General features: G+C 49.7%; 2 protein-coding genes across 2 annotated transcripts; one reads left to right on the forward strand and one right to left on the reverse strand.

Annotated features, from left to right (window-relative positions):
• The first annotated feature begins 15,031 nt into the window (after nucleotides 1-15,031).
• Nucleotides 15,032-16,619, forward strand: LOC119376566 (uncharacterized). Its single transcript, XM_037646356.2, has 3 exons — nucleotides 15,032-15,515; nucleotides 15,600-15,807; nucleotides 16,174-16,619. The coding sequence occupies exons 1-3, from the start codon at nucleotides 15,048-15,050 to the stop codon at nucleotides 16,560-16,562; spliced, it is 1,065 nt and encodes a 354-aa protein (XP_037502284.1). The 5' UTR covers nucleotides 15,032-15,047; the 3' UTR covers nucleotides 16,563-16,619.
• Nucleotides 16,620-16,647: 28 nt separating this feature from the next.
• On the reverse strand, nucleotides 16,648-19,704 carry LOC119376567 (trichohyalin-like). The gene is made up of 4 exons (XM_037646357.2): nucleotides 19,287-19,704; nucleotides 18,536-18,726; nucleotides 17,630-17,908; nucleotides 16,648-16,937 (listed from the first exon to the last, which is right to left on the reverse strand). Exons 1-4 carry the CDS (start codon nucleotides 19,688-19,690, stop codon nucleotides 16,648-16,650), a joined length of 1,164 nt encoding a protein of 387 aa, XP_037502285.1. The 5' UTR covers nucleotides 19,691-19,704.
• Between the last annotated feature and the right edge of the window lie 5,377 nt (nucleotides 19,705-25,081).

A 25,081-nucleotide genomic window follows, 5' to 3' on the forward strand; every position in this document is an offset into this window, starting at 1 on the left:
AGGAAAACAGACATGCTCGGTCTCTCCGAATCGATGTACTCTAGTGCACAACGCAGAGCCGTAAGTTCTGCCGCCGTAGATGTAGTCACATGGGATATTTTGAGTTTTAGGGTGATTTCCTCGTGCTGGTATGACCACCGCACCACCGGAACTGGACACCGTGGTTGACCCATCGGTGTAGATGTGCACGTGGTTACTGTAGGTTTCATGGAAGAAAAGTAGGCTCAGCTGTTTAAGTGCTGGGGCGCGTAAAGCCGATTTCTTCTGCAGTCCTGGAATTGTTAGGCGTACTTGTGGAAGGTACAAGCACCACGGAGGAAACACCCGTTTCTCAGCAGGCGCATACCCTGATGTAAACGATGCGAAAGGTTGACTTTCAGTGGCTAGCTGGTCATTGCGGGACCAGTGGCAATGTTTCCGCAGACAATGCTGCTCGCACATCCCATCAAGAAGAGACCACCGTTTCGATAACTCTTTCTAGGACAGACGCTGCAAGGCAGCTTCGTCACCTGGCACGTAGTCTCTGTTTGCCAAGTGTAAGTAACATGCCAAGTATAAGACGTACAAGACTCCACCAAATAAACCCTTCGCTGGAACTCCGACCCCCATCCGGATTTCGTCGACGTGAAGCTTCGCTTCTATGTCGGCTTTGGTTAGGAGTTGCCTTCACGAAGGCATACACAACATTAATTGGAGTGACCGACAGTGCAGCATGCGAGGTCTGCAGTACTGAGGAAGACATTGATCATCTGCTATGCCGCTGCCCTCGATTTGCCTCTGAACGACGAACTCTTTCCGACGCGATGCGACGATTGGACGATCGACCGCTCTCCGTGCAGATGCTGCTGGAGTACCGTCCCCATCGCTCGGCGGCCCACAAGGCCGTTAAAGCACTTTTGTGCTTCTTAAGAACTACGGGCCTTTGTGAACGCCTATGACTGTTGTACAGTGCCACCGCCTCATACGTGTCAGCTCATTAATTGATCATTTCCTTTTTTTCTCGCTCCCCTCTCTCTCTCTCTTTGTCTCTCCAATCTTTCCACTCCCCTTCCCTTTCCCCCGGCGTAGGGTAGCCAACCGGACTGCTGTCTGGTTAACCTCCCTGCCTTCTCCCTTTTTGTGTTCCTTCCTTCCTTCATCGGGCACTGAAGAAACTGAGAAAAACTGAGCAAGAAACTAAAGCGAACATTTTCGACCACATAGGCTTCTTCAGTGGCGTTATTACACTTTTCTTGTACCCAAAAGAAACGTTGAAACAGCGTTATATTCCTTTGCGAAACGTTCACCTGGAACCGCCGGAAATTTGTTCGAACGCCTCTCGGGGATCACGAACCCATTTTTAAATGGTGCATAGACGCATTTTATGGAAATTGGGCGCTTCAAGCTTCGATTAAATGCCGTTGTTACATGCAGAGCCATAAATGTTTCTCAAACAATGTAAAAAAATACGAAGAAATCGAGATAACACGGGAACAATGCTTGAGCAGTTATAACAAATAAAGGGCACGTTTTTTGCAGTCAGTGTGGTGGCTCGACTGTTTTAGCATTTTACAGCTGCGTCCTTGATGGAAGAGTGAAGTCCTGGCGGCGGTGGTGGCGTTTCCATGGGCATGAAGTTCAGCAGCGCTCGCATAATTTATAGACCGCTTTGTACGCTCAAGTCGTTCCCTAGGTAGATCCTATGGAGACGGAGGACTGTCTCTGAAGCGATAAAATTCAGCATTGAACCAAGGAATTTGCTTATGCAACGTGTATATCTTTTGCATACTGCTTAACATAAACACGCAAGTAACTATCCAGTGGTTAGAATCTCCAATACATTGAACGGCGCGGATAACGAGGTCTGAAGTTCGAATGCAGCTGGTGGCCCAAACTGGTGTCGTTGAATTGTTTTTGTAGCCTTAACGTTAGGTAGTAAAAGAAAGTTTGTTTTTTATGTGTGATTGAACTTTGACTAAGCTGTGTTTTTTTTTTCGGGTTGGTCCACTCTTCACTTTCTACCTCTTTAACTTTACTTTTTTTGGCTTATTGTGATAGTTTTACCTTTTTAATATATATTTTTCAAGCTTTCTTTCCTCTTTTTTGTTTGCCTGACAGCAACATGTGTTGGCAGCCTTGCGTGTACCGAATGTCGCCACTCAGCCTAATTGAAATAAGGCTTCCTAGCTCTGGGCGAGTTCAACATGTTTGAATTAACAGAGAGAAACAAACAAGGAGAAAGAATTCGGCCAACCGGAGCGCTGGACTTAGTTTCCCCTGTTATCATTTTTGCACAATGTAACACTTGGCTTTATATCGGTAACACGCATCGAAAGGTAGCCACCCTATTAGTATCTCAACGAGAACTCGCAAAACAACAACAACAACAATAAAAACAAATTAAGAGTTCTTCCACTACTGTGAAAATGGAAGCCAGCGAAGCCAGCGGCTACGGGTGCACGTACTGTGGCAGCGGCTGGACATCGTTTTCGCGCCCATTCACGCTTATGTGTGCGCTGGCGCTCCTTCAATTTCCGCTACTCTTCCTCCGAGTAAAAGACACGCGTCCGTCCCATAGCGAGTCCGAAGGGCAACTGCTGATAACAGCGCTAGCGCGATCTCTACGTCACGAAACAAAAGGGCACAACGGTTAGTGCGAAGTGCCTCTGCCAAATATCGAAGCACTTGTGAGAGATGCATCTGCAGTGGCGAGGAGAAGAGGGGCGAGGGGCGCCGAGAATTCGTACTCGTTGTTTTGTCCGAGGACGCGTAATCATTCTTCGCGTCGCTTTGTCAGCGGACGCGAACTGCCAGAACATAGCAATACACAGCTTTGCTCTAAAATGTGAGATTACAGTGTAAGAGGAAGCATTAGCTTCGGTGATTTTTTCAATGCATGATAATGAATAAATCGGTGTTGTTATAGCTTTGAGCAGTTTCTGGCTGCAATATTTACCGAAACAGATCACATATTGCCGCTCAGGATCGCTCTATGGTCGAAGCCTGTGTGCCGCTGTTAGAAGAGCCAGCGTCGGCAAAACGTCGCGGCATCTTGCGGCTGCGCAGCAAGTACCTCAAGCGACCATTCACGGGCAACGGGATTGCCGTTCGCGCTTTTCGCGCACCCTAAACGCCCTTGATTGACGTGCCTCCAGTCAGTGGATACGTCATGCAGGAGTTTTAACGCGCCAGACCAGTCAAGGTTTTTTCGTTAGAAGAGTGACAGCGGAGAGATGTTGTTCCGTGTGGAATATTTCGCTCGAAGCAGCCAATTATGCAGATGAGCTGTGGGCATAGTGCTCATACACCCTTACAGCCGTCGCTTCATGGTCATCAAAAGCTATGACGTAACAATGGCGTGCCTACACCACGCTTACCAGCCCTTGTTGTTTTGTTATTTAGCCTGGTTGTTTTGTAGGCGTGGCCGTTAATGCAAACCTTTTGGGCGCTACGATGTCCTCTGCTGCTTGACAACCATGGCTTCAGTGTGAAGTACATCGTCGAAGCTATGACGCCAACCCACGATAACGGAAAAGCGCCACAATCAACGGTACTTTTATTTCTGAACAAGATTTCGTGTGATTTCTGCTCATAGCGGGCACCAGGAAAAGTCCAGGAGTAGGCGGCATATCCAATGCGCCACTCGTTAGTTGACTTGGGAGTAATTAAACTACTTGCCGTGCTCAGTACTGTGAAGAATTACTCAACCGAATAATTTCAATAAAATAACTTGTTACTTTTCAATTACTTTTGACGAAAACGTAGCATGCCCGCTTCCCTTATGGCACAACAATATTGATCAAGAAAGGAAAGAAAAATGACAAAACAAGTCAAACCGAGTGCCAAATCTCAGTCGAGGCCACAAGGCAGAACCATAGAAAAGCCGCGTATCATGTGAACTCGAATCCTTGAATAACGATGTTGGAAGGCCATGGTAATCGAAACTCCAGACAAGAGGGATCGACAACGTCTTCACGCTTTGATGACTGTGGTATAGCTCAGAGAGAGGGTGCAGAGGTTTCAACAGCGTAACCGGGCCCATTTATTGGCTATTCCTATGGCACAAGAGTATATCGATTTAACTTTGAATTGTTTTACAGCTGTCCCGTTCTTATTTGCATATTTGTATCGACATGCCCCTTTGAATATGTGTTCCTTATAAAGCCATGATTTCTGCGTTGGCACTTGAGTTCACAGCTGCATTAGGAATGAAAACCCCCTATGGTTGCAGTATACAACAACACGTTTTCAAACAAAACGAAATTACAGCATTTGAAGAGGAGCTTAATTTGTTCACGAGAAACATTACGGTACATACAGAAAGCTTGTAATATTAGCATTTACATATATAAGAAAGTGTTCAAGAACTATAGTAGGCAGACATAACACACTTCATTATTGAAACGATATTGAATGTATGTAGTTAAAATACGTATTAACAGTTTTACTTGCGCAATACGCGAAATACAGCACGCAAGTGGAATCGCTGTATTGCGTACTCCTGTCTATGTGAAGGGAAAGAAAAACGCCAGGCCTGCGCTAAAACCGCAGCACAGTCACAGCGAAAGCTGGAAGAGCGGCGTTGCTAGAGCCCGTTAAGCTCTCTTGGGGCTACAATACAAGTACACTAGAAAGGTACCCACTACGCCATAAATCACATTTTTTGTGAAGTTGGGAAGCACCTACTAAGCCATTATTCGTCATTCTGCGGAGAAGTGAGGCACCAGCTACACGTCTGTAAGGCATTATGTGCACTTTGTTCACGCGACGACTGATGACGATGAAGAATTATGGCTCAGCCCTTTGTAATGGGTTGGAATCTTTAAACGGCCCACCAGTTATGTAATTTGCATTGGGTCACGCCCGGTCGCTATTTCCCTCTCCCGTCATGCTGTATAACATACGTTGACGTGGGAAAGAGACGGGGGGGGGGGGCGAAGAACTTTACTGAGACCCCGAGGAAATGGATCATACGCTTATGGGCTTCCTTGGCAACCAATACAAGTGCCCTTGCGAGGAACCCACTACGCTATAAATCATTGTAATTTTTGAGAAGTAGGCCAGCAGGCACTCTGCAATTTTTTGTCATTCTACGGAGAGCGTTGGTACCTGCTAAACCCATGTAAGGCATTATGCGCACTTTGTTGATGCTGTGCCTGATGATGAAGAATTATGGCAGGGTCCTTTGTAATGGGTTGGAAGCATTCAACAACCTGCTCGTTGCGCAATTCGCATTGTGTGACGCCTGGTTACAGAATTCGCGTTGTGCGACGCTTGGTGCTTATTTTACTCTTCTACCACGCTATATTGCATATGCTAATGTGGTTCCTTCCCGACATGAAGCCTGTATAGGACCTTTTAGCAAAGCAGTTTCAAGCACCGGCATGGCTCAGAGGTTGAATACTGGGCTCCCACGCAGAGGACCCAGGTTCGAACCTCGTTCCATCCTGGAATTTTTTTCTTATTTAGTTTTTTTTCTTATTTCGAGCGATACTGGTTACGGACACCGGCGGCGGCGGCGGCGGCGGCGGCGGCAGCGGCGGCGGACAACTACGGCGCCAAAAACGGCCGGTGAAATGATCTCATAACAGCTTTCGCTGTAAAAGGTAATGTCAATAGCAGAATGAAATTACTCAAGCGAAAGCACTGTAAAGCACAGCCATCAGCCAAAGTTGCGAAACGAAGAAATGTTATTCAAGTGCAATAAGAAATTGCCGTTCAGAGTATGGAAATTATAGTGAACTTTTTATCGTTTCCCTTTAGCGACAGCAGATTCGCTGTTCCCGCTATGCATGGAATGTTGCATTGCTGCGGACACATAGGCAAAACACCTGGGCTTTTTCTCGAGTTCTCTGCGTTCATGCGTCCCAACGTACGCGTGCTACGTGGCCTTAACCTCCGCGTTTCCCGCTGGCCTTCGTTGTCTGGGATCTCGCGCCTTTACTGCTGGCGTCCGAACAAATCGATTGCGGAATGCAAGCTGACAGTTACAGAAGCTGCAGGGACATAGTTGTGAGAGAAAACTTCGAGCTCTCACTTTTACTCTCTTTATTTTTGCACGAGCAGACTTTCGCTTTCAAGACAATATAACCCACCCAGAAAGGAAGCATGGAATGCAGGGACGGAGTTTATTAAGCGGAGAGGTCAACTTGTTCAAGGGACCACAGGCTTCCAGTTTTCAACGTTCAACAACGATCGTGTGAGCAAACTGAAATATTGTGAATTAAGAAAAGTAAATTGGAAGGTCGAAAGCGATGACACAGAAAGAATGAGAAATGGGCCGCTGGCCTCCAGGTTACAAGAATTCAGACTGTTGGAGCAATTTTATTTCTCGCGATTCGCGGGGGCTGGAGGCTTTCATCAAGTTTCCCACGTTGTTTAGATTGAACTATTGGCTAAAATATATCAATAGGAAGTAATTTTACGTCAGAGCGTATCCGTGCTTTTCTGAGTTTTTTAATGCCATTTCATAACTTAGTCAAGGAACTTACTCACTCGTTGCGTTTCTTGTTTTTACATCTGCATCAACCAGGTATAGTCACACTGCGAAAAAAAAAAAAAGATAAATAATTTCAGCGACGATTGCAATATTCCGTAATGTGAAATGTGAGCACAGATGTTTACGATATAGGAGGCAGAGAATTCTACAGAGACACGCATGTGTGTCTCGGCGGCGGCGTAGAGATTCAGCTTCGGTAGCGGGAACGTCAGGATAATACCGTCGGGAGCACTAAGCTACTGCTTGAGTGGGGCGAACCTATCAGTTAGGGCGTCGGCATCGCTAAGCCTCTTCCAGGGCAGCTCATTACTAGCAGTGGCAGACCAAGCGCTTCCAACCGTTACGACGCACATTGCTTACCAGACAGTACACCGGACAATAGCTGGCAGATGCGTACGAGCCATGATTACCTGGCCTGACAAGGTCGATATACCTAGGTCAAAGAGAAAGTGCACCGAATTTAAGTTTACAAAAAAAAGGTTTATTTTGCTCTCTCATTTGCCCATTCCACGTATCTACCATGCAACGCTGAGTCCGGCTAAAAGTAAGTCCTTTTTTGCTGGTCTCAACGCTTATGTCAACGTAAGATAACCTTATGGAGCAAGGAGAGTTTTCTTTGAAGAGCTACGTCGCATATTCATAGTATAATTAACGAAATAAAGAATTAACAAGGGTTTCACGAAGCGAAGGAAAGGACAGGCTCACCCAGACGACGGCCAATATTGATCTGAGGCATACCACTGACGACGCGAGAATGCCAGCAGGCGATGTTGCGGCACGGTGTGTACACAAAAGAAGTTGGGGAACATCTGCGGTACGACGACCTTGAGTTTGTGCCGGACAGGACTAGATACAATAAGCAGATCTCCTCCTCTCTTCCAGGGAGTCCATAGTTATTGGATGCTCCTATAAATACAGAAGGTATGCCGACCGACGGCGCAGAGAAAATAGAAGGTCCCGTTGTCGTACGCTCTACATGATCATTTGCTCGGCTAGCGACCTCGAGCATGTATTCCTTCGAGCCATCATTAGCGCCTCTTTGAATGATTGTGTACCCGGACTGCATCAACAATAAGAAACATTCGCTGTCACCAATAAAACAGGCAACCGAAAGCTTATCAACAAATTTTGGAAGTCTGGGCTTTGTTTGCAAAGCAGAGATGGTCATTCCAGCTTCATATTCTAAGACCTTAAATCACATATTTACCGTACAGCTACAACGGGTCCGTACGCTTCCATAGTATCCAAGGTGGCTGACTTATTTAATACGCGTGTCAATAATATTGGCATGATAGACTTTCAATACTATTTCTATTCCCGCACAGAAGAAAGGGTAATGCATAGTGTAATAAACGAGAATCTGGGCATATAGCCCAAGGGTTGGAAATATGATGTAGATCCGAATGCTCTGAAAAAGTGTGGAGGTTGCCGATTACTGCACTTAAGCCTATCTCGCTGATACATTGCGATCACTTATCTGTCTGTAGATGTTTGCCTGTAAACTTTCTTTTTTCCGGGCAGCTTTTGCGCCGTTCTCCCCCTAACCACATATTGTGCCTTCCGTTTAGCCAGTTTGATACACCCTATTTTAACACTAGGAGCTTTAATACGTTCCATCCTCGTCCTGTTGCTTTTCACCCACTTCATTTACACCTGCAAATATCCATATTCTGGTATTGATATAAATACCGGACGCCCGCTCAGGCAGATAACCAACCACCACAAAGTGAACAAACAGAGCATATAGAATTTCGAGGTGATTTTCTTCTCGGTCAATAATGTTTCTATTTCTTCATACTATAGTCGGCGTATGTTTATTTATGGACAAAAATTTTGTTACATGGCTCGTAGAACATCGCGAAACTATACTTGATTCAACTGGGGCCAAGAGTTTATATTTTAAATGTGTTATTTCTAGAACAAAAAGAAAAGATGAGCTAGTTGCTTACTGGCTTTATGGAACATAGCTTTGTTGACGAGTGAATGAGGACCGGAGAAAATATGAATACACAGATGAAGAATGCCAATCCTGGAACACTGGCCCTTTGGCTTTTGAGGGTCGGCGTTCGTACGTCGTGTATTCTTGCTTTGTCCTTTCCTTATATACACGCCGATGAAATTATGTTCCATATATCTACAATGAACGAAAGAAAGGTATTTTATTCGAGGGGCTCGTTTCTTTGTTAGACACAACCAAATGGATCCAATGGACAAGCGAGATAGAAGAGAGAAATAGGAAACACAGGGAGGTTAACCAGAGGAAGCCTCCGGTTTGCTACCCTGTACATTGGAAGGGGAAAGGTGATGTAAAGAATGAAAGAGAAGAAGAAACGTTTGTGAGGACTGCAAGCGACAAGAAAAAAAAACGAGGTGATGACCGTAGTCCAAGTACTACACAGCAACATTTTCTGTCAACAGTCACAGTTTGACATTGAGTCCGGTTGCTTGAAGAGACCGCAAGAACGCCCTCAGAAAGCTCGTTCTGAAGACCGGGTAGGCCATGGGCCCTAGGATTTTCTTCTCCGTGAGAGGGTGGTTGTCCAGCTGGCCTAATGCGGCTGAGAGGGCCGCTGTTTCAGAGGTGAAGTGGGCGCACTCACAGAGAAGGTGCGTGACTGTTTCGCTGCACCCGCAGACTTCACATGACGGGCTCTCAGCCATTCCAATAATAAACGATGTAGCGAAGCGTTCCTACTGAGTAATGGGTCGTCCTCTCAAGCGCCTTCCAGTGGGTCGTTCTCTTCTCTGAGAGCACGCTCCTCGTGCAGAGAGTCGGCCCCGCTTTGACTGTCGCTGCCGTGCGCCGTCGCTGAGTCCCCGTTAATAAACGTCTTGACAATTTGGTGGAGAGTGCTGTGCCCTTTAAACAACTACGGTCCGCATTCGATGCCTTTGAAGCTTCGATCCCGTACCGTGCCTGCTACCATGACTCAAGACGCCGCCCAGCAAACGCTTCCTCTTGCACCGACGCCATGTCCGGGTGTCCCCCGCATCCACGACCCTCCTATCTTCACCGGCGCGGACGGCACCGACGTCGAGGACTGGCTCGCGATCTACGAGCGTGTGAGCGTCCCCAATAAATGGGACGAGGCAGGCAAACTGAGCAACCTCGTTTTCTACCTCGCGGGTGTGGCAAGTCTATGGTATAACAACCACGTATCCGATTTCGCTAGGTGGTCCGCTTTAAAGACCGCCATCATCGACGTGTTTGGCCGCCCTGCCGTTCGCAAGCTGCAAGCCGAACAGCGGTTACGTGAACGAGCCCAGCAGTCCGGCGAGTCTTTCACGAGCTACATTGAAGACGTGCTCGATTTGTGCAAGAAAGCCAACGCAACCATGTCTGAGGCCGACAAGATCCGGAACGTCATGAAAGGCATCGACGACGATGCCTTCACCATGCTACTCGCCAAAAACCCTCGCACTTTGGCAGAGGTCATCACGCTGTGCCAAAGCTACGAGGAGCTACGCCGGCAGCGGCTGATGACGCGTCGACCTCCATCACGCGACGCCGATCTCGCTGGCTTGTCGGCCGTGTCGGACCACTCCGTCTTAATCGCCGAAATCAAGTCATTCGTGCGGGAGGAAATTGCCCGCCAGTTCTCCTTACTGGCCTTCTCTCACCCGCAGGATGTTGTACAGTCGTCGACCACACTGCTGCCTCCCCTACGCCGGGCTATCGAGCAGGAAATCGCGGAGGTTATGCCGGAATACCACCAGCCCAGTCCGGCGTCTGCGCCGCTCAGTTACGCACAAGTTGCAGCCAGACCGCCCCCAGCGCTCCCTGTGGTGCCCCCGCTAACATACGCTGGAGCCGTCACCAGGCCTCAGGCCTTCGAAGCGAGTGTGCCGGCTGCGTACTCCGACATCGTCCATACGCCCCGACTGCAGCCAACCATGCAGTCGTCATATCAGCAGCCGCCCCGTCCCTCGCGTCCTGCCACGTGGATGGGACCTAACCCGGCAAACCGATGGCGCACTTCCGACAACCGCCCGATCTGCTTTGCGTGCGGTTGCGCCGGTCACGTAGCCCGCTATTGCAACCGCGTGCAGCCGCCTCGAGTCGGATCAGCCGTGACCAACCAGTCCAGCGGCCCGTATTATGACCCGCTGCCGCCTATGTCACCGACGTCACGCCCAGGCCCATCTACCCGTCGGTCACCGTCCCCACGACGCCGCTCACTATCACCGATGCGGCCTCGTCCGGTCGCACGAGACCAGGAAAACTAGTCGTCGCAGTCCAAGAGGCAAGGGCTGCGACGCTATCGAACAGCCAAAGCCCTCAGCAAAGCCCATCAAACGTAGTAGACGTGTTTGTAGATGGTGTGCGCACATCGGCCCTTGTAGACACTGGAGCTGCCGTTTCCGTTATGGACGCTAAATTTAGCCGACTACTACGAAAAGTGACGACGCCACTTTCCGGGCTCTCCCTCCGTACAGCCAGCGCTCACAGTATTCACCCGACAGCGGTGTGCACAGCCCGTGTCATGATTCAGGACGCTCTGTACACCGTCGAATTCATCATAATTTCCTCATGCTCTCACGACGTCATCCTGGGATGGGATTTTCTCGCCCGTCACGCCGCCGTAATTCGTTGCGCACCAGCCGAAATAGAGCTCTCACCATTCTCAGATTTGACGCCGGCGGACAGTCCACCGGCTGCGACCAAGGTACTCGTCAAAGACGACACCACACTTCCTGCAAACTCGTCAACGTCTGTGTCAGTCTGCTGCACCGGTCTCGCCGACGCCGTTGCACTCCTCTCTCCATCTGACCGCGTCTTCACTAGAAAAGGCTTGTTGGTGCCATTTGCGACCGTGAAAGTCATTCAGGGCGACACCGACATTTTTGTTACGAACCCATCCCCGTACATTGTTAGGTTGGTGCGAGGGGAATGTCTCGGCAGAGCTGAAGCCCTCGAAGACGCACAAGTTATGGACGCACCGGGTGACACGCACTGCGCCAACTCCCATTCGCTCAGTGCTGTTTCCACATCTGATGCGTCACCCGCTGATTTATTTGGTTCCTCGATTGCTGAACACCTTACGTCAGTCAGCGTTCCCAGCTTCTATGCCTTTTGGAAGAATTTCGTTCTTCGTTCGATGTAGCGCAAACTTCTCTCGGCCGCACGTCTGCTGTCACGCATCGCATCGACACTGGCGCCCAACCACCACTCCGGCAACGTCCATATCGCGTGTCGCCAACAGAGCGTCGTGTAATTACCGAGCAAGTCGAAGACATGCTTCGCCGCGATGTTATTCGACCCTCAAACAGCCCGTGAGCGTCTCCTGTCGTTCTCGTTGCGAAGAAGGACGGCTCTGTGCGGTTCTGTGTGGACTACCGACGACTCAATAAGATCACCCGTAAGGACGTCTATCCCCTACCTCGAATAGACGATGCCATTGACAGCCTGCAAGGAGCAGAGTTCTTTTCATCGCTCGATTTGCGCTCAGGGTACTGGCAAGTCCCCATGGCTGATGACGCTCGACCGAAGACAGCGTTTGTCACACCCGACGGCTTGTACGAATTCAACGTCATGCCGTTTGGGCTGTGCAATGCGCCCGTGACCTTTGAGCGCATGATGGATACCGTTCTGCGCAACTTGAAAGGGCACACATGCCTATGCTACCTCGACGACGTCGTCGTTTTCGCCCCGGACTTCTCAACACACCTTCAACGCCTGCGGCAGGTTTTGACGCGCTTGAGCGACGCCGGGCTACAACTGAATCTCAAGAAGTGCCGATTTGCAGCACGGAAGCTGACGATACTAGGATACGTGGTGTCCAAGGACGGCATCCTCCCAGATCCAGCCAAGCTTCGGGCCGTGACAGAGTTCCCCAAACCTACGTCCGTCAAAGAACTGCGCAGTTTCGTAGGACTATGCTCCTACTTTCGGCGCTTCATCCGAAACTTCGCGACTATCATATCACCGCTGACGAAGCTCCTTGGAAGTAACGGGCCCCTCAATTCGTGGTCGTCAGAATGCGACGACGCTTTCGCGAAGCTCCGTCGTTTGTTGACGTCTCCTCCCATTCTACGCCACTACGACCCTACGGCCCCTACAGAGGTACACACGGACGCCAGCGGTGTTGGCCTCGGTGCTGTCCTTGCGCAGCGCAAACCTGGGTTCCCAGAATATGTTGTCGCATATGCAAGTCGTACGCTTACTAAAGCCGAGACCAACTACACCGTCACGGAGAAAGAATGCCTGGCAATCATTTGGGCCCTTACAAAGTTTCGACCTTATTTGTATGGTCGCCCATTTGATGTCGTCACCGACCATCATGCACTGTGCTGGTTGTCGTCATTGAAGGATCCCTCAGGCCGTCTTGCCCGTTGGGCACTTCGCCTGCAAGACTACGACATACGCGTGCTGTACCGCAACGGACGTCAGCATGCTGACGCCGACGCCCTGTCGCGCTCTCCCTTGCCTGCCGACAATGCCCACAACTCAGCGTCTCACTTTGTCGTTTCTTCCATCGATATTCACACCATCGCTACCGAGCAGCGCAAGGATCAATGGATTGCCTCACTGATAGACTTGCTGACTGATCCATCGGCCACACCATCCACTCGCTTGTTGCGTCGTCAAGCCCACCATTTCGCCGTTCGCGACGACCTGCTCCACCGACCCAATTACAACGGCGACGGCCGCCAGTGGCTACTAGTAATACCCCGCAGTCTGCGTTATGACATATGCGAGTCGTTCCACTCTGATCCGCAGTGTGCACACCCTGGGGTATCCAAAACCTACCACCGCATTCGCCAACGTTACTTTTGGCGAGGGATGTACCGCTACGTGGAGAAGTTCGTTCGCTCCTGCATCGATTGTCAGCGCCGCAAAACATCAACGCACCTGTCGCCAGCAGGTCTGCAACCTCTACCTTGCCCTGACCGACCGTTTGGGCGCGTTGGCATCGATTCATATGGGCCACTTCCCCTGACATCCGCTGGTAACCGCTGGGCCATCGTCGCTGTAGACCACCTCACGCGATACGCTGAAACTGCTGCCCTCCCTGCAGCTACAGCGAGCGATGTGGCCTCCTTCCTGCTCCACCGATTCATGCTGCGTCACGGTCCACCCCAGGAGCTGCTCAGTGATCGAGGCCGTGTCTTCTTGTCGGAAGTCGTCGAAACCATTCTCAAAGAGTGCAACGTTGTTCACCGCAAAACTACTGCTTACCACCCGCAGACGAATGGCCTCACCGAACGCTTCAACCGCACGCTAGGCGACATGCTCTCGATGTACGTCGCCGCCGACCACACGAATTCGGATGTCATTCTGCCCTTCGTCACGTACGCCTACAATACCGCTCCTCAGAGCACTACTGGTTTCTCACCATTTTTCTTATTGTATGGCAGGCACCCGTCGCACACCATTGACACAGTCCTTCCCTACAAGCCGGATCGATCTGAATGTGCGCCTATTTCTGCCACAGCCAGACTTGCTGAGGAGTGTCGCGAGCTCTCCAAGACCTTTACTACGCATAGCCAAGAGCGGCAGAAAAGCATTCGCGGTGACACCACCAGTTCTGCGTCCACGTTCCTTCCTGGAGCGCTCGTATGGCTCTCGGTTCCTACCACTGCACCTGGCCTCTCTTCCAAACTACTGCCCAAATACGAAGGCCCCTACCGTGTCGTCGAACGCACATCCCCGGTGAACTACCTCATCGAACCCATCGACCCATCCTCGGACATGCGCCGTCGAGGGCGCGACATTGTCAACGTGGCGCGCTTGAAGCCCTACCATGACCCGCTCGTAGTGACAAGTTGCTAGGTCGCCAGGCGGCTCCCTTTTCGTAGCCGGGGTAATTGTAGCGAAGCGTTCCTACTGAGTAATGGGTCGTCCTCTCAAGCGCCTTCCAGTGGGTCGTTCTCTTCTCTGAGAGCACGCTCCTCGTGCAGAGAGTCGGCCCCGCTTTGACTGTCGCTGCCGTGCGCCGTCGCTGAGTCCCCGTTAATAAACGTCTTGACAACGAATAGGAATTTGAGAAGGCCACTCCAAGCCATAGACGGACCAGCAGGGTAGAGTCACGTCGTGATAAGCAGAACGGGATGCGTAGTTCCAGATCCGGGTTTAAGGTATGTAGCCGTGCACTTGTAAATAGCGAGTAATAGCTACGCGGCTCAGCGGACCGGCGTGCCAGCGGACGAAGGGAGAGGGCAGCGGAGCGCAAGACGAAAAGAAGAGTAATAGCTAAGCGTCGCCTCTCTCGTTTCAGCGGATTGCATTGTTGCGCCATCTGTTGAACAAGGTTGAAGTTACTCCCGATAGAGCAGAGCCTTTGCTGCGTCACCTGCCGAATAAAATTGAAGTTACTGCGAAAAGAATATTACGAAAGGGATTTTTTATAACATCGCATGTGTTAAGTAGAAACACATTTTCGTTTTTGTTACATAGCTTGATGTTTGCAGTGGTTAGAATGCATGACGGACTGTTCCACGTTCGAATAAAACAGTCGGCGCTGAAAGGTTGCAGGTGAAGCCAAGCCAAGCAATCAAGTTTGTGTTTTTAGTGGCATCGTTGTTGCAGTGTGTTTTGCTAGTTTTGCTCTTCGTTGCCGTTAGCGCTATGCCGCGAAGCATACTGCAAGAACATTTGCTTCTCTCTGAGCTAAAATGGTCAGAGATAGAAGATCTCTTAGCACTAGAGGTGTTAGGCGAGACTCGCCGTGACCCACTCTCCTTCCGTGGCCTGCTAAACATCGACGCCATGGACAACGGCATGTTCAGGACATGTTTTCGTTTTGAGAAAGAGGACGTACCGAAGCTGCGAGTAGCCTTGCGCATTCCGGAAACGGTTATGACTGCTCAAAGAGTGCCGATCCCTGGAGACGAAGCCCTCTGCATTACGCTTCGGCGGCTGGCATACCCAAACCGACTAAAGGACCTTGAGAACTTCTTCGGCCGACATAGTTCGACGATATCGTCCTTGACGATAGAGGTGCTGAGGCACATTGATGAGAAATTCTTCCACCTGCTGGACGATGTGAATAACCACAGCTGGCTGACCATCGACATGCTGGAGAATTTCTCGAAGGTAAGAAGCAATGACAGCGGAATGGAAGCTGTGCAAATTGGAGATTGTGGTATACCTGTTGACATTTCTTTGTTTGTTTTCCAGGCCATTTACGCTAAAGGAGCCCCACTTACCAACTGCTGGGGCTTCATTGATGGCACTGCGCGTGCTATATGCCGACCAACCAGGCAGCAGCAGCTGTACTTTAGCGGGCACAAAAGATTTCATGCCCTGAAGTATCAGTCAATAATGTGCCCGAATGGCATCATTTGCCAATTGGATGGATGTTATCCAGGCAGCAAGCACGATGCTGGTGAGTAAAGGGTAGTTCATATACCTGGAAGTTACATTTCCCTCCATGTAGCCATGGGACTGTCATGTACACCAAGTATCAAACAAAATAGGTCAAATTCCTAGTATTCTGTATTCTTTGGTGTTCCCTTTGCGGACTTCTCTGTTTTAAATTCTATATATAGCTTTACTGCTTCCTCCCTGCTGAGCATCCATCATGTAAGATGAAAAAAATAAAATTTAGTTAAATAAGCAGACGCATTGAAAGCCTGCTAGGGCATCTCGCCTATTCTGTTGCTACTTTTATATTCTGTACCACACCTGCACCCAATGTTTGATCAGCAGGCGTAGTGGTGCTAACGCAGTATCTCATTTCAATTTTTTTCAGGCAACTTTGGCAACAGCCAGGCATACACAAAGCTGGAAAAGCTCGTGCAGGGACACCACTACTGCCTCTACGGGGACCCTGCTTACCCATTGCGGCCACTACTGTTGAAACCTTACGGCGGTGCATCTTTGACACCGGAGCAATGCGCGTTTAACAAGGCAATGAGCAGCGTGAGGCAGGCCGTGGAATGGGGCTTCGGAAAAATTTCTGGACTCTTTGCCTTTGTAGATTTCAAAAAAAACCAGAAGATCTTCCGCCAGAATGTTGCAAGGATGTACAAAGCGAGTGCATTGCTGGCAAACTGCCATACTTGCCTGTATGGTGCACAGGTCTCGCAATACTTTGACCTGCAACCACCATCCTTGGAAGTGTACCTGAATGCCCGTTAACTTTAGTGACAGCTTGCAATGTGGCACTGGTGAATCCCTTTGCTTATTAAAAAAATAAAGTGTGCAACATACCACTTTTTATTGTTCACCTATTTCCAGACATTCTTGTTGATAGGTCTGTCACCTCTTGGCTGAGTTTATCAAACATCTGTTCGACACGCTTAATAAAGTCCAGCTGTTCCTGCTGGCGACTTGTCACCTCATGTTCGTGCTTTCTTTCGGCAAGCGCCAGCTTGCGCTCCTCCAGAGCTAGCCGTCTCTCTTCAATGTCCAATTTTCTGGCTTCGACTTGAAGTTCCTTTTTTCGGAGCTCGAATTCATGCGTTTGACGCATAGTCAACAACTGTAAGCCCATGCTTTGGAGGCCTCTGATTCCTGGAAATTTTGGGAAATCAGGCCATTCAGTTAGTCGGTTCACATACGCATATCACGTGTCATAGAAAGCTCACTTGATGAACTCGTAACACAAACACAAGCCTTCAACTCTATGCTATCACACATCATTTAGTGATGACCTATTTTATGCTTCAGCAGGGTGATCCTCGAAAAATGATAACGACGCAGCCGTTGCTTGGATCCTGACATTTAGTGTAATAACAAAATAAGAACTGTTCTGGTACTGCTATTTACAAGTGTTCAATGTAAAGAGAGGTTCAAAATTTCCAAGTTGTCGTATGCTAACCTTATCCAAAACTCCCACTTATTCGTGGTAAAGAAAGCAATCATTCTTTTCACCTTCCTTGTACATACAGATGGTAAAGCATGGCCATGACTCGCATCACAGTCTTGTCCTAAGTTACTTTTGAGAGGTGTGACACTTGTCCACAGCTCGGGAAACTCACTCAGACTCAGATCGGCCCGTGAGTGTGAGTGAGTCCGGGTGAGTAATATTTTAGTGAGTCTGAGTGAGTCCAGTTGAAGAAAATATTGGTGAGTGAGTCCGAGTAAGCCCAAAGCAGCCCAATGTACTAGACTCTACAGGGACATCATGTTGCCCATTTGTACTGCTCCTTGTGGCAATGTTGCACCATGTTCCAACGTGGCATAAAGAGTCCTTCAAGATTTACCTCTACTCGCCGTCACAGGAACTCGTTGCCTAGCTGCAGGCGGCGGTTGTGGCTGCCGCTGCAGCTGCAGCTGCTCTTGTTGCTGCTGCTGCTGTTGTTGCTGCTGCTGTTGTTGTTGCTGCTGCTGTTGTTGTTGCTGCTGTTGTTGTTGTTGTTGCTGCTGCTGCTGCTGGTGTTGCTGTTCTTCCTCCTCCTCGTGGCACTGCTCTCCAGTGAGTTCAACAGCAGCGGGACTGCACGGCGCGGTCATTGAGAGCAGGAGTTGTGTAGCTTGTTGTCCTGATTGTAATGCATAATGGAAAACAGGGAGATGTCAGATAATAGCACACTAGCACATTCCATTACAACTCTGGCACATTGGGAACCCACCAGTAGAGAATAACTTTCTTGTATTACAATGTTACAAAGCCATCAAAAAATGCTAACTGATGTAATGAAATAATATTGTGAGCTCACATGTTAATCACACTTTGATAGTTTACTTTGCATGTTATTGGTAATGTGAAATAGTAAAACAAATTTGTTGACTTTTACTCAAAACCACACATGAACCTTTCGCACTGTTGTTGTAATGCAACTTCATGCATTGACAACATCATTAATGAGTTACCTCAATACATGATAATGCACCTGCTGCTCGGGATCACTGCAAATTATTGCTTTTCATTGCTATCACTATAAGAACCAATAGAGTCGGCAGGCAGGGCAGAAAGAGTGCTTCATTTCTTTTTCGGCTGTTGCAGATGTGCAAGCACGTTAACACAATGCGAGATACTTCAAGTGTCGTTTTTATTCCCGCATGCCACATTTAAAATCACAGGCGCAAGAAAGTGCATACACATGACTATGATCGTAGAACCATTTTATCAATTTCAGAGAGATGTGAGGCTTTACTGCTGCACTCACCTTGATCTTCATCTGCACGAACTTGTTCTGGCGGCGTCGCCAGACAGGACGCAGCAGCGTGACTTCTTTTGCGGCCACAGCTGTTTGAACTTCTAGGTGCTACTCTGGGCACGTAATTTATCGACCTTATATAATCAGAGAGGTCCTGTAATATTTGCTCCTTCTCTGCATATTGTTCCTCCGTTCCCGACCTGCAAAGAGAAATGCGTGCATGTTACAGCAGGCTTGCTGCTCTCTAAAACACGTCTCTAACCCCCGTATTCAGAAACGCACCTTCACTTGAACTTCACTTGCCACCGCCTTCAACGCGTTTCGAACGCGCTGCCTTTAGGCTGTGCCAAGGCAGCACGAACGCGCTTCAAACGCGCTGCCCAAGGCGGTGGCAAGTCAAGTTCAAGTCGAGGAGCGTTTCTGAATACGGGGTAAATACCCGCTCACTCTAGCGGCACGGCGATGGCTCTCAAAAACGATGCCGAATCGGGACGAATACATTGCTGTAGAAGCTTAAGGACATGAATCTAAAGCAAGTGGAAGCATCGATTCGGAGCTTACAAGCTACAGAGCGCACGGCGGCCACTTGATAGATTCGAGGTGGACGACAACAGTTTGCTTTTCACAGTGCGACTATGTTTGTCGGAGACGCGAACGGCTTAAAGCGTCGCCGGCGAAGCTTAACGCGCACCGCGTTGGACAGCTCTCGCGCGGAATTAAATGCTATCTGCGCGGACAATACATAAAAAGTGGTACTTACTTTCTTAAGTTTTTTGTATCTTCTTGCCTCCAGTAACCGATTAAAAGATCGACACGGTCCTTCAGGCTTCTTAGCGTGAGCTCCCGGCCAAGCACACCTTTCAAGTTTTCGATCACATGAATCCACTGCAAGTCGTCGTTAAATGGCTTGCTCGCTGCCACTTCTCTTAAAATGGCTAGGTCTTCTTCGGTAGTGAAACAGCGCCGGGGCCTTTTCGCCTGCAGCCGAACCTGCGCCGCGCTTGGAGGTGCCGCCGAAGACATGCCGCCGCCGCTTGTGTTGGGGGCTGCCATCTTGAAAACGCTCGTCCGCTCGTCCGCTGGGCGCACTTCGCTGAGGAGACGAAATGAGCGGGTGAGCGACTCTCTCCGTAAAAACGCTCGCTGCCCCGGCGTGCCGCGCATGCGCAGTTGGCATCTCCGCTCGTGCGCTGGGCGCGCTGGCCCGCTGAGGCGCTTAGCTATTACTCTCTAATAACACGCAGTGGGCCATGGCGAAGGACCACGGAGTGCAGCAGAAGACCGCCACGGAAGCAGCGGTCGAAGAAGGTATGGCTGCGGTTTCGCATACCGTGTAAGATAGTCTACACAGACGATTATCCCAGTGGTTCCTAGTGTTAGATAACGGAAATGGACCCAAAAGGTCAATTCCTACTTGTTCGAAAGGCGTACTGGGTGGTGTCAATGGCTGAAGGGGACCTGGCGCTGCGGTGGCCGGTCGCTTGTAACGCTGGCACGTTTCGCACCTAGCCACATAGCGCTGGTTGTTTCGTACATCTTGGGCCAATAAAAACGTTCCTGCGTGCGCTGCAGTGTTTCGTACGAAGCCAAATGGCCGGATGTCGCATCGTCACGCATGGTGCGTAGAACATCGGAGCGGAGGCTCTTGGGAACAACTAGCAGAAAACGCGCTCCAGGCCTGGAGTAGTTCGTCTTGTAGAGCAACTTGTCACGAACAGTGAAACGACCGCTGCCTTGGGAAGTACGAGCGGCGACAAAAAGCGGATCCAGGGTGAAATCGTTGCGTTGTTCTCGCTGAAAGTGGGCTGCGTCGGGAAACGTGCTGGTAACAGCAGCGAGACAGTCGTCAAAATTATCAGCATCGCAGTCGGTAGTCGCAAGAGGAATCCGAGAGAGACAGTCTGCGTCAGCGTGACGATGGGCACTCTTGTATGAAACCGTAAAGTCATATTCCTGGAGGCGCAGCGCCCAACGTGCGAGGCGACCATAGGGATCGCACAAACCGATCAGCCAGCATAACGAATGATGGTCGGTAATTATCGTGAATGGTATCCCGTAAAGATAACAGCGGAACTTCTGTACGGCGAAACAGCTGCCAGGCATTCCTGTTCCGTAACCGTATAATTGCGTTCAGATTTGCTCAGGCAACGGCTGGCATATGCGACGACATGCCTTGCACCAATGTGACGTTGTACAAGCACTGCTCCTATGCCGATACCACTAGCGTCAGTGTGAACCTCAGGCGGGCAAGATGGATCGAAGTGACTCAAGAGTGGTGCTGACGTTAGTATAAACTTAAGTGGGAAGAATGAGGCGTCACACTCTGGTGTCCAGTTGAAGGCCGCATCCTGTCGCAGGATACTTCTCAGCGGGTACACGATATCGGCAAACCGAGCAACAAAGCGACGAAAATACGAACATAGGCCAATAAATGAGTGAAGTTCTCGTACAGACTGCGGTGGTTTGGAAGGAGCTCACTGCTTCAATCTTACGAGGATAGGGTCTGACACCATCCTTGGTCTGACGCCATCCAACTAAGTGTCCCAGAACCAGTGTTTGACGTTCACCAAACCGGCATTTCTTTGAATTCAGCAGCAGCCCGGCCTTTTCGATGCAGTCGAGGACAAGGTTGAGACGGTTGTTATCTTCTTCAAACGTGCGGCCAAAGGTTACAACGTCGTCAAGATAACACATCCATATCTCCCACTTTAGATCGCGTTGTACTGTGTCCATAAATCTTTCAAAGGTGGCAGGGGCATTGCAAACGCCAAAAGGCATAATATTAAATTCTAATAGGTCACCCGGAGTTACGAAAGCAGTCTTCTCCTTGCTTTAGGTTCCACAGGTATTGCCAATAAGCCGATCGCAAATGAAGTGTTGAAAAATAAGAAGCGGCATGCAAGCAATCAATGACGTCATCAATTTGCGGGAAGGGATAGACATTCTTCTTCGTCACTGCGTTTAGACGCCTGTAATCCTTCGAGGAACCATCTTTTTTTCGGACAAGGATTACTGGGGCTGCCCACGAGCTGGACGACTCTTGAATGACACTTTTGGGCATTATGTCCTTTACATGTTCGGCAATAACTTTGCGCTCGGAAGATAACACTCGGTAGGGCTTCTGGGGGATGGGGTGTGCTGAGCCTGTGCATCGGTGCTGAAGGGGTGCATCTCCATTGTTAAAGTCGAATGCAGCAGCATGCCGGGAAAGGCCCTGTACCAGCGCTTGCCATTTCATAGTTGCCTTGCTGATCATACCGAGCATTAGATCTTCATGATGGCGATTAATCGCAAGGAGAGGAAGCTGTGGTGAAGTCCGCAGTTAGTGCCGCTATTGAGCTGCATGAGGCTTCATAGAAGAAAGCGATGTTTATACCGCGAAGAAGCACAACTGGCGTGGCGGAATAGTTCAGCGCCCACAATGTTGCGACTCCTTTCCCATGCTCACGACAGAACAGGGCACAAGTATGTTCTTTTTTAGCACAGTTTACGCTGAGAGGCCCAACTACAATGTCAACACAAGCAGCATCAACGGCAGCTGAAGAGACACAAACGGGTGTCAGGCACGAAAAAGGTGCTATCACTTCATTAATCACACTGAGTGTGTTACTGTCTTCGCCACGTGAGCTTTGTTCGGAAAGTGCCGGTATAAATAACATGTTTAACAATATTTCGCCACTACAACAGTCGACGGAAGCGCCGCATTGTTCAAGAAAATCGACACCAAGAATCACATCGTGCGAACAACGAGGAACAACCAGGATTCCGATGCAAACACTTTCCCAGCCAACAAAACACTCACAGCATAAACACCGAGGGGATGAAGCCACTCGCCGCCTACTCCACGAAAGGTAGTGGCGTCGTTCGAAGAGAACATAACTTGGTGGCCTAGACGATTTTTGAAGGCGAAGCTCATCACAGATACAGTCGCCTCAGTATCAACTAAAGCCATCGTCGGTATTCCGTCAATGAACACATTCACTTTGTTTTTCAGCATCACAACAGGCAGAGAACGTCCGGCGACCTCACCCCCATCGGCCGCGGATGTTAGTTTCCTGGCGGCGGAGGGGACGTACGGCGCCGAGAAGACGGCGAGCGGCGGGGACGGTTAGATGGTGGCGTCAAACTCCGCTCAGATGCTGGCGAAACGCTGCGTCTGGTCACGTGCAAAATACGGTCTCTCGGAAACAAGTCGGTCGTCCGCAGGTCATATGATGTACCGGTTTCTGGTGGCGAGAACATGGGGATGGTGTCCTGCGTGATGGGCGGCGTTGACGACAATACCGAGCTATATGTCCTGTGGAACCGCAGTTGTAGAACACGGGAGGGTCGCGGCTCGTACTGTGCTCGTCAAAACGAACCCTAGGCCGCTGCGGACGACGACCAAGTTCGTTATCAGGCGAGTAACTGGTCTCTGCCACTCGCTGGAATCCGTTGTATCGCTCGTAAGCCACATCATGGTAATAGGGTCGGTGCTGTCCTTGTTGCAGCGGGACGTAGTCAGGCACAGGGTCTCGAGTATAAAACGCGGCTGTTCTCGTTGTCGTCGAGCCTGATAGGTAGGGCTTCCATCGTAGAGACGTGGCTGCTGTCCAGGCGTGATATCATACTCCTCAATGCCCTTCGCCGCTTGATGTGAGGAGAAGGACGCAACGTTTGGCTCGAACTCTGGTGGCATGTGGAGGCATGAGTGCTTGGGTGTGCCACTTGCGCATACAGGTTGAGTTCCTCGCGGACTATTTGCCGGAGCATCGATGCAAGATCGGCGGCTGGGTTGCTCTCTATACTTGCAACTATCGTCACATTGGCTAGCCTCCCAAACTTCGGCGTGATGCGCCTCGGCTTTAATTGTTCAAAAGTTCGAACAGTGCCGAATGACGAATGACATCGGCGACGGACGTCAGGGTGTCTTTCGCGATAAGGAAGCTGTAAACGTCCTCGGCGATTCCTTTCAGAACGTGCCCGACTTTGTCTTCCTCAGAATTCCAGAGTCCACCATCCTACAGAACTTTATGACTTCCTCAATGTAAATCGTGCAGGTTTCGCCTGGCACTTGCGCGCGTCTGTTCTGCTCTCTTCTTTTTCGTCGTGGAGTCGCCGAAACGCTCTTTGATCTCAGAAAACCAATCTGTCCCACGTCGTTAACTTTTCTTCCTGATTTTCATACCATACAAGCGCAGTATCTGTTAGGAAGAACACGACGTTCGAAAGCTGGGAAGCGACATCCCACTTCTTGGCGGCACTCACCCGTTTGTAATGGATGAGCCATGCCTCGACGTCTTCATCCGGTCTTCCGGCGAAAGGACGGGCATCTCTTAGCTGTGGGGCAGAACTGGTCGACGTAGAAGTTGAGAGGCGCTGTTGTTCGTGGGCGTTGTGGAACATTCCGCCCAGATGGATTCTGTGGAAGTCCAGCAAGGCGACGGCTCCGTCGAAGAGCTTGCGGTTCAACCTCCGTTTTCGGTTGTCGAGTACCCAGCACCTTGCACAACAACTGTTACAGCAAGTTGTGATGAGATGGTTTTATTTACAAGAGATGGACGATGGTGGGTAGCCTACTGCGGCCTTGCAAAAGCTCTTCGTTCTCCTCCTCTGCTTTTCGCATGACCGTTACAATAGTATATATATATATATATATATATATATATATATATATATATATATATATATATATATATGTATATATAATCAACCAGGAGTCGACGTCTGCCCCAGAGCCAAAGCAGCAAAAACGTTCTTTTCTTCTTCACACCCAAACGTGTATGCGCCACAGCGGGATGGTATGTGTTATTACCCCCTCTCCTAAAGAAGCATCATCTCGATGCTGGACATGAGGGCAAAAGAAAAGTGAAGAAGGATACTATACAAGCGAAAGAAATGTGTCGTAACACAAAAGAACGTAGTCTGCTGCTGTCGAACAATGAGTCAAATAACAGCAAAGAACAAAACGGAAAAGAGAAAACAAGGGGACACACGCTAAGTCGTCAATGAAGTCAATGGTACTCCACAGTCGAGTCACAGCGGGAAAAGTACGGTTTCAGCCTGGAAACATGGATGACTTCAGTTTGTGGAATGCGACGGGAACGTCTCAAGGTGCCTTCTGGAAGAACCTCATAAGTAACGTCGCTGAGACGTCGTACAAACCTTGTAAGGTCCGAAGTAGTGGCGCAGCAGCTCTTCTGAACGGCCGCGCTGTCTGATGGGGGTCCACACCCAGACTTCATCACCAGGATTGAAAGTAACTTCTCGGTGACGAAGATTGTAGCGGCGTGCGTCTGCAGTTTGGCGACACTGAATACAGCGTCGCGCGAGTTGACGGGCCTCCTCGGCGCGTTGAGCGAACATCGCAGCATCCGTGTAAAACATTCCTAGGTTGTCGGGGAGGAGCATGGCGTCGAGAATTGTGGTGACCTCTCGACCGTAGACTAAGCGAAAAGGGGTGAAACCGGTACTTTCTTGAACTGCAGTATTATACGCAAAAGTGACGTAAGGAAAGATATCGTCCCAGTTCTTGTGGTCAATGGCTACATACATTGACAGCATGTCTGCAATCGT

This window comes from Rhipicephalus sanguineus, unplaced genomic scaffold (assembly GCF_013339695.2).
Source record: "Rhipicephalus sanguineus isolate Rsan-2018 unplaced genomic scaffold, BIME_Rsan_1.4 Seq1477, whole genome shotgun sequence".
NCBI classification, from domain to species: Eukaryota; Metazoa; Arthropoda; class Arachnida; order Ixodida; family Ixodidae; genus Rhipicephalus; species Rhipicephalus sanguineus.